Here is a 12,442-nt window from a genome sequence, read left to right on the forward strand (position 1 = left end):
TAAGCAGGGTGACAATATACAGCCTTGACAAACTTAGTCATGTGGAAGATATTGTTAAAATGCAGGTTCTGATTCCATAGACCTGGGGAAGAGCCTGAGATTGTTCATTTTCAAAAGCTCCCAGGACTTTCTGATGTTGCTGTTCTACAAGGAATATTAGGAGTGGTGTAAGGATATAAATGACCTCCGATGCTGAACCTCTGATCTTGGCCCAGTTTTAAGAGTGTATTTCTCATTGTCCATTGAACATTTTCATTAGGATGACCAGGTAACAGTATTCAGTACCTCAAACTCAAACTAAATTAATGTTGTCTATACTACTAAAAAAATCTCCTCTTCTATCACTTTAACTTCCCTCTTCTTAAGTTTGAAAGTTGAGTTTTGAATATTATTTACACTTTCCTTGGTACCCATATCCTATAAGGAGTCTAGTCTCATCAATTATTTTGTAGAAATATAACTTTGATCTGTTTCTTTTCCCCTGCTCCATTGTATTTCTTCCATGATTCACTCCTTTGTTTCCGCATCTGCTGCTGCTAAGTCGCTCAGTCGTGTCTGACTCTTTGCAACCCCGTGGACTGTAGCCCACCAGGCTCCTTTGTCCATGGGATTCTCCTGCATTGGCAGGCAGATTCTTTACTACTAGCGCCACCTAGGAAGCCCAATTATCTCATCTGGATTATAGCAAGTTGAGATTCCTCCCTCCAGTTTTTCTGTAATTCTTCCACTGCTGATAAACCTAGCTTCCTTCATTACTGCTCAAGTTTATTTACCTGTCTAAGAATCTCCCCCAGGTTCCCACTACTTGGTTAAAGAAAAAAAATCACAAAATTTCTCTAAGAATCTGTCTCAAGGAATCTATGAGTCATTCTCCTGACATGAGGTTTAGATTTGGTCTTGTCCTTTCCATGGATCTGGGTAGGATGTCATGCTTTCAGTCTACCACTGGGATGGGATTTGCAGTGTAACCATTTTATAAGTTCAGGCTGCAGAGTGCCACACCCATCCACCCTCAGAGGCTCTGCTTTTCATCCTGCCTCCTTTAGTTGTAGTCAGATGTACATCTACCACCCTCCCTATTCTGTGAGCTCATATTTGAATTTATGCCTGGTGTCGTACTTGTCTTCCATTACACACACAACATAGAATCACACTTTACAGAGGTAATTCTCAACAAAGGTACAAACAAATAGGCAAGTGGAATGTCCCAAACTAGCTTTAAAAATCATCTAGCCAGTCCCTTCAATCCTTGAACTTTCTTTGAAATCTGTAAAATGGGAGTAATAATAATATCTCATAGAAATGTCAGAATTAAATGAGATGACACATGTTAAATGTGTGGTGTGGGCCAGGGGAGGCACAGGCTGTGGGCAAGAGTCAGAGATGAAGGTCCTTGTCCACATAGTAGGTGGACTGTCCAGACATTAAGGGCGAGGACCTCAGAGAGATGAGGTTGCAGGCAGGCCAAGGTGGGGGCCAGTGAGGGGCACAGAGACACAACTCTTAGAAAGATGCTCTCTGTTGGGTCACACCACAACCTACCCTAGAAGCACGGATAGAAATTCTTGCATAAGAGGTTGCAAAACATGACACTGAATTTGCTGCTAATCTTCGTGTGTGTGTGTGTGTGTGTGTGTGTGTGTGTGTGTGTGTGTTTAGTTACCTTATATTATGTGATAATTGCCACTTCAGGTAAACTGTTCCATTTTAGATGGCACTAAAATCACTAGAGACGTCTTTCCTTTGTTGAACTTACATCAGGCAGCAGTAAGTGATAAAGAGATAAAGAAAATGGTTTCCAGTTAGAAAATTATTCCAAGAGTCCAGAGATAGTAAGGACCTGGACTGGGCCTGTAAGTGCTATTCAGGAGTAGAGACAAGATAAGTGTGAGAGGTGTCACGCAGGGAAACATAACTGGACTTGAAAACAGAGTGGACACAGGCGAGAAGGAATGTGAAGACAACAGGAATAGGAGCACATTTGAGAATGATGAGTAGATTTTAAGGTAGTTGTGAAACTCACAGATGATTACATCACTGGATTTGATCATGAGGTTTTACTACACTAACAGGTCAGACATAGGATTGCAAAGAGATTTGGGCGTTATGAGCAGTAAGAAAACAGAAAAAAAATAGATTACTTTGGAGAAATTTGTGTTAAAAGGTAATGACAGGAATAAGAAGTAAACATTCATTTTAGTCACTGAAGTGACTTAGCAGCAGCAGCAGCAGCAGCTTTGATATAATGGAAAATAGTTGAACAACTTTTTGACTCAGAGAAAGTCTCAAAGAATCAGGAGAAAGGATGCAAAGTGGATGGAATAATAAAATGGAATAAAATTACCAAGAGAGTTATTTTTAGAAAGGAGAACCGTAAAATTGGAGAGGGATAAAAGAGAGTGAAGGAGGAGAGAGAGATTTTGAGAGAAAGAGGGTGAGGGCAGATTTTATATCAGCAGTCAGAGTCTAAGATTGGCAGTAAGGATGTTGACAATGGGGCATTAGGACTTGTCCTTTGGTGTGAAGAGAGCACAAAAAAAAAAAAGAAAGTGATAGATGTTGTAGGAAATATAGTGATTAATCACATAGAGATAGAAGAATTGCTAAAAAAAAAAAAAAAAAAAGTATAGAAAGTCCCAAAATGACCAACCATGTGCATCAACCTGGGCTAGTTTGTAAAAGGACTAGACTTATTTTGACATTATGCAATTTCTTCACTTAGTATAACTCAATGCCAGTTACATCATAAACTTTATTTATGATATTTCTGCCTCCGGGGTTTCTAGCCTGAGTTCTGCCTCTGAATTTCATTAGAACAGAACGTCTTATTTGTAGCTAGAATAAAATTTTAGAAACAAAGGATTCAATGATTGTCTACTCCAACCCCCATTTTTCAAAGTAGAAAATTGACATGTAAGTGGGCAAAGAGACTCTCCTGAGGGGATGCTACTATCTTGCAGCTGAAAGAGATCCAAGCCAAGCCACTATCTGCCTTCTCCATTACATTTGGAGGAATTATGGTATTTCTTAAGTTATAATAAAGACTATTGTCAGTTTTGGACTCTTGGGGAGATCCAAGCACAGAATATTGCCAGCTGAATCAAACACCACCCTCAACAGTTCCTAACCACTTACTTGGGATGTGAGATGTCCTTGTTTCTAATGTCCAGTTGCTGGTCAGGCTTTCCAGAGGTCTGCTCTGATGACGTTCACTGGCTGCTACCTCTATCTTTAATAGACTTGTTGCCTCTCCAAGCACTTGTGCCCAAATTTGATTAACCACAGAAAAAAAGTGCAGTCAACTTTTGATCCTGGATATCCTCAGACAATAATAGGAAGTCTCTGATTATATGGAAGCCTTAAGTAATGCTAAAAGAACTTCTGATTCCTTTTAATTCTCTTCCATGCGGATTAATTTACCTTCTCTTTGCATCTCCTTTTGTAAGCCCTACAGTAGAAAGATAGTCCAATGTAGTACACATGGTGTTAGTTTCAGTTCAGTTCAGTCGCTCAGTCGTGTCCGACTCTTTGCGACCCCATGAATCGCAGCACGCCAGGCCTCCCTGTCCATCACCAATTCCCAGAGTTCACTCAAACTCATGTCCATCCAGTCGGTGATGCCATCCAGCCATCTCATCCTCTGTCATCCCCTTCTCCTCCTGCCCCCAATCCTTCCCAGCATCAGAGTCTTTTCCAATGAGTCAACTCTTTGCATGAGGTGGCCAAAGTACTGGAGTTTCAGCTTTAGCATCATTCCTTCCAAAGAACACCCAGGACTGATCTCCTTCAGAATGGATTGGTTGGATCTCCTTGTGTTAGTTTATGGGTCAGGAAATAACCCTTTTCCTGGCTCTGCCACTCATTCTCAGGCTTTAGACACTTCCCAGCCTCTCTCTTTCTTCTATAATAATTCTTGCTCTGCTAATTTCAGAATTTATTGTACAGAAACATGGAAATAAATTTAAAAATATCTGTAAGCCCTCTGCAAATGTACCACATAGACATTTCTTGAACTTTCCTTCCATTTGCATTGACTCTATGAGAATGCTGAGATGTGGTAAGTGAAGCTTTATGCCATGATATATTACAAAATACAACTATAGATATAACAGCTTAAATCAGTATTTTTTGGTGATTGAGTCATTGGCCATTTAGAGCAACTATATTCTAATTATAGAATGACCCTATGAGTACCAAAGTATCCATTCTATTTGTTTTGTCACATCAATTTATTTCTCTCCCTCAGTTCTTGTCTCATCGTAACAAAGATTTGGAATGACAGACTACAGCTCAAGCAGGCAGGATTTCTTAGTTCCTGTCTCGGCTCCTGTCTCATCGAAGCAGGGATTCAAAACAACAGACTGGTTACAGCTCAAGCAGACATATTTTATTAAATAGACAGTGGATAGTACACTCTCGAGACACGACAGTGGGTTGACCCTGAAGGAGTGGCCATGATCCCCCTTGGCTTCCCTTTTTCACTCCATCTTCTCCTCTTGGCTCTGCCCTGTGCAAAATGCAAATGGGCATACACTCAAGGCCAATCAGGGAAGGGGGCATGTCTGGGCACATGCAAAATTGGGCTGTCACATAAGAGTTTTGATTGGCAGTTGCAAGATATATAACAGGCTCTATTGTACATGTCTTTCCCATAATTCAGTCTGTTATCATCAGATGTCTGTATGTATTGAATATTTATGAACCCTAAAGGGCTCCTGGTTGCCTAAGGTTACTTCAGGACAGAGCTGTGCATCAAGGGGGCAAGTGCCAGAGTTGGAGAAGCCCGTGTGGTTAATTTGTATCCACTGTGTGCCTGGGGTACATCGGCAGGAGTTGGAAAAGTCTCTGTGGTTATTTTTGTAGCATACCTCTGAGCTCTCCTGGGTGTGTCTGGGGTGGGGTTTAGAGATCAGCTTGCCTTCTTTTCTGCCAGGCCACCCCTGGATGCTCATGCCTAACTTCCTGCTTAACAGTTTCACAACATATACGGAGTACCTACTCTGTGCTAGGTTGTGCAGTATTTTTATCATAAGGCCTATATTTTGCTTTAAAATCAAGAAAATATGGTTCATCATTTTATAGCTAAGTAGCCTTGACACTTACTGAGTGACTTCACTTTCACTTTTCACCTTCATGCATTGGAGAAGGAAATGGCAGCCCACTCCAGTGTTCTTGCCTGGAGAATCCCAGGGATAGCAGAGCTTGGTGGGCTGCCATCTATGGGGTCGCACAAAGTTGGACACGAGTGAAGCAACTTAGCAGCAGCAGCCTTGTTTATGATCTTTTAAAATTTAGAACTTGCCTATATTATACAATTACCAATTAAGCCAGTATTGATGAGGGAACCTAACTGAAGCCAAGGAGAAGGCCTAGCTGCCTGCACTTTTATTTTTTCTGCCAAACTTGGTACAAGAGAGGTTATTTAGAATGCTTTGTGATCAAAATAGAAAAAAATGTACGGGCTAGATTTTTTTTTAACATAGTCTTAGAATATTTCTGTCTGATTTTATTCCTAAGAAGAAAATATAAAATCAAATTTACTGGGAACCCTGGAATCCCCAGATTACCTTCGGTAATTCTGTAAGCATTGCCCTCCGCCAAAATCATTGCCCTCCGCCTCCACCAGATTATGCAAGCAGCTGAGAAATGTATCCAAACTAGAGATGCAAAGCTGTGGAGGCCCATCTGCTCTAATTTTAGTTTTCTCTGCACTTCTCTGGTCTTGTAATAGCCATGGCAGGGGAAAAACAACAGAAATTCCATATGACATACTTGTCAACAAATATATTTCATAAATTGCTGTTGATGGTTCAACTCACAGGACACAGAGGACTAGTATTCTATAACGTTTGTTCCCAGTAGCAGTTAGTGTTTTGGCTAGAACTGCCTCCTCCTCTTGTTTTGTCTTCTTGACTCTGGAATGGGGTATGGAGTCCAGAGAGCTGCTTTTACTAGGGAGAAGCAAGCTAGTGAACGATTTCAAGCATTTCAGTAGTTTGTAACTAGTAAGAAAGCAAACTGAATGTACAGATACAACCCCTCTGTGTACTTACAAAATTATAACCCCCTTGCTGACATCATGGGTGTGCAACCCATACAGGTACACAGGTTCCGCACTTAGAAGGACCCATACTTGGCTTAATGCTCTGTTGTCACTGTCTTAAAACTCTTAATAATTCTTGAATAAGGGGCCCCATGTTTTCATTTTGCAATGAGCTCCACAATTTATGTAGACAGTCCTGGCCCTTATTTCTAGAGATTCTGCTTAATTTTTTTTTTCTCCCATATTAAGAACTTGTGTCTGGCGCTTAGAGGGGATACAATAAACAATTTTAGCCTGGATAAATAAGGGACTTTAGGGCTTTAAATAAAAGCAATTGATGTAAATCTTAGTCCATTTAATTTTGTGGGATGAGGAGTAGGGGAAAGATACTAAATTTTTGAGAGTAAATTGAAAACATGCATCATTTTATAATTTTCTTTTTCATAATCTGCTTATAAAACCTTTTGGTATTGATACATGTAGCCCTTCTCATTGCTGTGTCCAAGAGCAATATACCCCCTGGCCTGATCTGTCCAGCCTCCCCACTTAGGGAGGCTGTTCAGCTCAGAGCCAGAGGAGCTTTTCCTTCTTTTCTATTTCTGCCACTGCTGCTGGTAAACATCACTGGCTAGATGGCACTGGGCTGGCAAATAGACGGGGAAACAGTGGAAACAGTGGCTGACTTTATTTTAGGGGGCTCCAAAATCATTGCAGATGGTGATTGCAGCCATAAAATTAAAAGATGCTTACTCCTTGGAAGGAAAGTTATGACCAACCTAGACAGCATACTAAAAAGCAAAGACATTACTTTGCCAACAAAGGTCCGCCTAGTCAAGGCTATGGTTTTTCCAGTGGTCGTGTATGGATGTGAGAGTTGGGCTGTGAAGAAAGCTGAGCGCCAAAGAATTGATGCTTTTGAACTGTGGTGTTGGAGGAGACTCTTGAGAGTCCCTTGGACTGCAAGGAGATCCAACCAGTCCATCCTGAAGGAGATCAGTCCTGGGTGTTCATTGGAAGGACTGATGTTGAAGCTGAAATTCCAATATTTTGGCCAGCTGATGCGAAGAGCTGACTCTTTTGCAAAGACCCTGATGTTGGGAAAGATTGAAGGCAGGAGGAGAAGGGGACGACAGAGAATGAGATGGCTGGATGGCATCACCGACTCAATGGACATGAGTTTGGGTTAACTTTGGGAGTTGGTGATGAACAGGGGGGCCTGGCGTGCTGCGGTTCATGGGGTCGCAAAGAGTCAGACAAGACTGAGTGACTGAGCTGAAGTTAAGTGATCTTTCTGAAACATCATTTTCACATGGGATTAATGATTTCTACCACTTAAAATGTTTTTGTGACAATTAAATGTATCGCCTGGTGAGTCATTAAATGAGATAATATATGCAAAGCCTACTATGTGATAAAGATGGAAAAAAAAACTAGTAGTGAGGATTACCATCACTTTGCCATACATGTTTCTGAATATTATGAAGCCCATAGCAAATATGTAACAATGATCTTGAATTTGCATTGTTTGGTCTTTCTCACTGTGTTCTTTGCTTAACTATTGGTGTTGGGTTTTTTGTTTTTTTTTAATAATAAGAAAATTTTACCCCTGAAATGCAGTCCTGGATGCACTAGAGTCTGAGGTTCCTCTTTTAAAAAATTGAACAATATTACCTTTAACATACCTGCATGGGATTAAAAGGCTTAAACCCATACAGTTATAAAGCTATAATATTAAATATTTATGAAAATATGTCTGTATTCTTTTTTATTCATTTAGAAAAAGATGAATGCTTAGTGTTCTCAAACTTTCATTTTGCAAAGTAGCAAATAATAGAACTGTATGTGCTATGTGCTAAGTTGCTTCAGTCTTGTCCGACTCTGTGACCCTGTGGACTGTAACCTGTCAGGCTCCTCTGTCCATTTGATTCTTCAGGCAAGAGTACTGGAGTGGGTTGCATTTCCTTCTCCAAATAGAACTGAGAGAGCTGGAATTCTGTCAGACCATGATTGTGCTCCTTCCTGGTCCCTGAACTCACTATTAGAAATTAAAAGCTCAAGCATACATTGAGCAATTTTTTTCATGTTCTTTGCAAATTAAAAATCTTAAGAGAAGCCAATATTAAATCTTAAGAGTAGATGGGGATCTGTGATATATGAAGAAACTTGAAATACATTCTGAATCTCCCTGTGGTTTTACAGCATACTTTGGTTATTTGACAGATACTACACAATTCGCTATAGAGAAAAGGATAAGGAAAAGAAATGGATTTTCCAACTCTGTCCAGCCACTGAAACAATTGTGGAAAATCTAAAGCCTGACACGGTCTATGAATTTGGAGTGAAAGACAATGTAGAAGGTGGAATTTGGAGTAAGATTTTTAATCACAAGACTATTGTCGGAAGTAAGTACTGGAACTTTTGAGTGAGCTTTCTGTACTATTTTTTTCTAATTATAAATTTTTATTAGTTGTATAATATGAGCTAATTCTCATTTTATGTATTTATGAAAACATAAAAGTAGACAATCTGAGCATTAATAATTCAGTATCTTCTATAGTGAGTGTTTCTTTGAAAAATGATTAACATTTGACAGTAACAAATCATTCCAAATTTATTTGGCCATTGGTCTTGTTTTAAATCAATCTCTGAACACTCACTGAGCCAAAAAACAATACCATGTATGAATATTCAGTGAAACAGCTGGGCCAATGGAAATGAACATGCGAAGACTATGGGGCCTGAGGCTTGTTTCCTAACAGCCTTTGTTCCAAACATCATTAGGATCAGTGTTGAAATGATAGCAAATAAAATCATATGCCCAAGTTATAGCAGTAGTTGTAATTGTCTTCATAATGCCTAGTAAGAATTGATTTAGGATAAAGAAGAATGAAACGAATGTCATTTTCTTTTTGTTTTTGTCAGGTAAAAGCAAAGTAAATGGGAAAATCCAAAGTACCTATGACCAAGTCCACTCTGTGGTATGTACCACGTTATTTTCAAGAATAGTCTTTTTAAAATGTCTGTATTATACTTTTATTTAAATAAGGAAGTGGTCCTTTTATGAGGTACTGAAACTGGATTACCTGCCTCACTATCAAGTTTTGGTATGTGACATTTTAGGAAGTAGTTTCTTTCTCAGAAAATGGAGGTAGAAGCGTGAGACCAAATCATCTCTAATTTGTTTAAAGCTCTAAAATTCTGATATTCAACATAGTTAACCTAGTATTTCAGTATTCCATTTATTTTGAGGTTATTCTTATTATCTTCTGTCCCATGAGTTGTTTTCCACCATAAGATGTTTCAAGAGTGAATTAGTAGATGCTCTCCTTACCCTGCCATTGTTCAAATCTTTGCTCTATTTTCTAACATTTCCTACTTAAAAGAGCCAGCCCTTTTCCAAATGAAGAAGCAAGTGGTTTGGTTTGTAACATGCTCAGCCTCTGTTCAGTACAGTCAGTGTCTGTATATTTCATGTGCCTGCCATTTTCCAGTCTAGAATCCTGTTCACATTTGTGATTTCTTCCTTAAAGTAGATATGTAGATACTTAGACCAGGAATTAGTAATTTAGATTTTTAACAATTTTTAAACTTTCTAATATGTCTGGCCAACTTTCTTTTTTTTTTTAACCAATTTGCAATCTTGCTGGCAATGGATCAGAGTTGTCTTGATGTAGTACCCTGATTCTCAACATTATGTATTTCCATCACTAAATTTTTGGCTAGTGTAATAATGTAAAATGGCTTGTAAATTTCTAATTCTGATTGCTGATAAAGCAGCACTTAGTTCACTTATTTATTAGTCATTTGTATTTTCCATTTAATGATCTTTAGTTTCAGTTCTTTGTTTATTGGGTATCTTGTGTTTTTTTTTTTTATTGAATCATTTAAAGACACTAAAGAACAAAGACTCTTCGTGATATCATCTAGAAACATTGTCACATTTGTTATCAATTTTGTTTATAGGAATTTGTGAAATAGGCAAGTCTTAATTTGCTTAATGAAGTTATTTGTCTTTCCATTGTCATATCTTCAATTGCCTGATATTTTAGTAAGCTCTTCCTTACCCAGAGATGAGATAAATAATTATCTTTTTTTTTTTTAGTTTTAGTGGTTTGATTTTGTAATAATTTAAACTATGTGGGTTTTATCTTTCTATCTTATATGCAGTAAGGTCCTGCATTGTTGAGGGTATGTACTTTTCCCAAATACTTAACTAATCAGCTTGGTACCAAGTATTGAATTCTGCCATTCAAGGGACCATTGCTAATGTTCCTTCCCTGGTGGCTCAGTGGTAAAAAAAAATCCACCTGCAATGCAGGAGACCTGGTTTCAATCCCTGGCTTGGGAAGATCCCCTGGAGAAGGGAATGGCAACCCACTCCAGTATTCTTGCCTGGGAAATCCCATGGACAGAGGAGCCTGATGGGCTACAGTCCATGGAGTCACGAAGAGTTGGATAAGACTGAGTGACTAACTCTTTCACTTCACTTCAAGGTCCCTTTGGCTTTGGCTTTCAAACCCAGTCACAAGGAATAGAGCCACTCTTCCATTCTCTTCTAGAACGATGCTCACTGTTGTGAATGGTTTCCTAGGAAACACATCTTATCTCCCACCCTCTTGGCTGTCATGCTTTAGCTTACATGAGACTCAGTGTTGTTTCTTTCATTCCTTCTTCACAGTAATCATATCCCAAAGATTTGTGTTTCTTTTGGCAGAATATTTCATTTAGGGTTAGTTACTCAGCAAGATTGGGAAAGATGATTGACATTTTATTCCCAAGAAATTTTATATCTTTTCCACATCATAAATAGCCATGACAAGAAGGTCCAGGAAGAAATTTCCTGCATCTATGACACAGAGCCAGATATTTGATCACTTCAAGCTGTGAGGCGGAGTACCCCCAACTCTAGCCAGCTCTAACGAGCTGTGGTTTGAAACTCTTGGGTATTTCCGAAGGAAAACCCAAACTAATTAAAAAGATATTTTAAGGATTCTCTGTGAGGCTTTCTTCATTGCTACAGTCTGGATAGCACAAAAAAATGTTTCACAAACTTCCCTCTGTGCCTTTGGGTAGCTCTGGAACATGGGAAAGTTGTAAAAGAACCACTTGGGATAGCCTTTGACCATCTCATGTGACCACTTAGAATTGATTCTGAAAGTTGATTTGATACTTTCTAGAGGTATATACTTTGGGGCTTCCCAGGTGGCACTACTGGTAAAGAACATACCTGCCAGTGCAAAAGACGTAAGTGAGGAGGGTTCAGTCCCTGGGTCAGGAAGATCCCCTGCAAGGGGGCATGACAAACCACTCCATATTCTTGCCTAGAGAATCCCAGGGACAGAGCAGCCTGGAGGGCTGCAGTCCATAGGGTCGCAGAAAGAAGGCAGTATTTCAACAGATATGGAATTAATTCTAGAGTTTTAAGACTTGTTGAAAAATGTTTTTATTCATATATGCATGCTTACACCTAAAACTTAAGCACAGCAAAAACTTCTTCACATCTTCTGAAAAGAGATTGGCAATAAAAAAAACAATTTGAACTTGAGGCTATCCATTTTAAGAGACAAATAATATTCAGATTAAAATTTAAATATTAAACGCAGCCCCATCTTAACTTCTGCCTGCCCAGCAGTGCCATGGGGCTTGTAGGCTGTTAGTTCTCCAAACAGAGATTGAACCTGGGGCCATGCAGTGAAAGTACCATGCCCTGACTACTGTACCACCGGGGAACTCCCAAATGCAGCTCCACCTTAAGCATCTTTTTACATTATATACTGTAACTCACGTATCTAAGCATGTGTTCTGCAGGCAACTCTCAGTACATTTGTGCCAGAGGACACTTGGCAGGGGTCTCTTCTAATTGGTTAGTGCTTTTGTTATAGCTTTGTTATACTGCTTGTTAAATACTTTCAATATCACCCCTGCCTCCATCTCTAACAAAATGAGAGAAATGATGGATGCATAAACAAAGCCCTGATTCTTCCTATGTAAGTTGTATTACTTGAGATCCATGTACAAAAAACAGATAATAATTGGGCTATTTTCTTCATATTGGGAAGCAAGAACCCTGTTTTTATCAAGGTTAAATCTGATGTCTACTATCTGTCTTTTTTAAAAATTTTATTGGATTATTATTGATTTACAATGCTGTGCTTTTAATAGTTTCAGGTGTACAGCAAAGTGATTCAGTTATACATATACACTCATTCATTCTTTTTCAGATTCTTTTCTCATGTAAGTTATTACAGAATATTGAATAGAGTTCCCTGTGCTATATAGTACGACCTTGGTTATCTATATTATATACAGTAGTGTGTGTGTGTTAATCCCAAGCTCCTGATTTATCCCTCCCCCTTGTGTTTCCTCTTTGGTAACCATAAGATTTTTTTTCCATATCTG

At 39.0% G+C, this 12,442-nt stretch overlaps 1 protein-coding gene across 23 annotated transcripts in view; it reads left to right on the plus strand.

Annotated features, from left to right (window-relative positions):
* Window positions 1–12,442, plus strand: part of LOC120852210 (ABI family member 3 binding protein) — a 284,742-nt gene that overhangs the window by 118,862 nt on the left and 153,438 nt on the right. For all 23 annotated transcript variants that reach the window (XM_040225716.1, XM_040225731.1, XM_040225702.1 and 20 more), the window contains exons 5-6: window positions 8,264–8,445; window positions 8,966–9,021. In XM_040225716.1, the coding sequence (XP_040081650.1) occupies window positions 8,264–8,445; window positions 8,966–9,021 (238 nt within the window). The remainder of the gene's footprint in view (window positions 1–8,263; window positions 8,446–8,965; window positions 9,022–12,442) is intronic.

The sequence above is a fragment of the Oryx dammah genome, unplaced genomic scaffold (assembly GCF_014754425.2).
Source record: "Oryx dammah isolate SB20612 unplaced genomic scaffold, SCBI_Odam_1.1 HiC_scaffold_2, whole genome shotgun sequence".
Lineage (NCBI taxonomy): Eukaryota > Metazoa > Chordata > Mammalia > Artiodactyla > Bovidae > Oryx > Oryx dammah.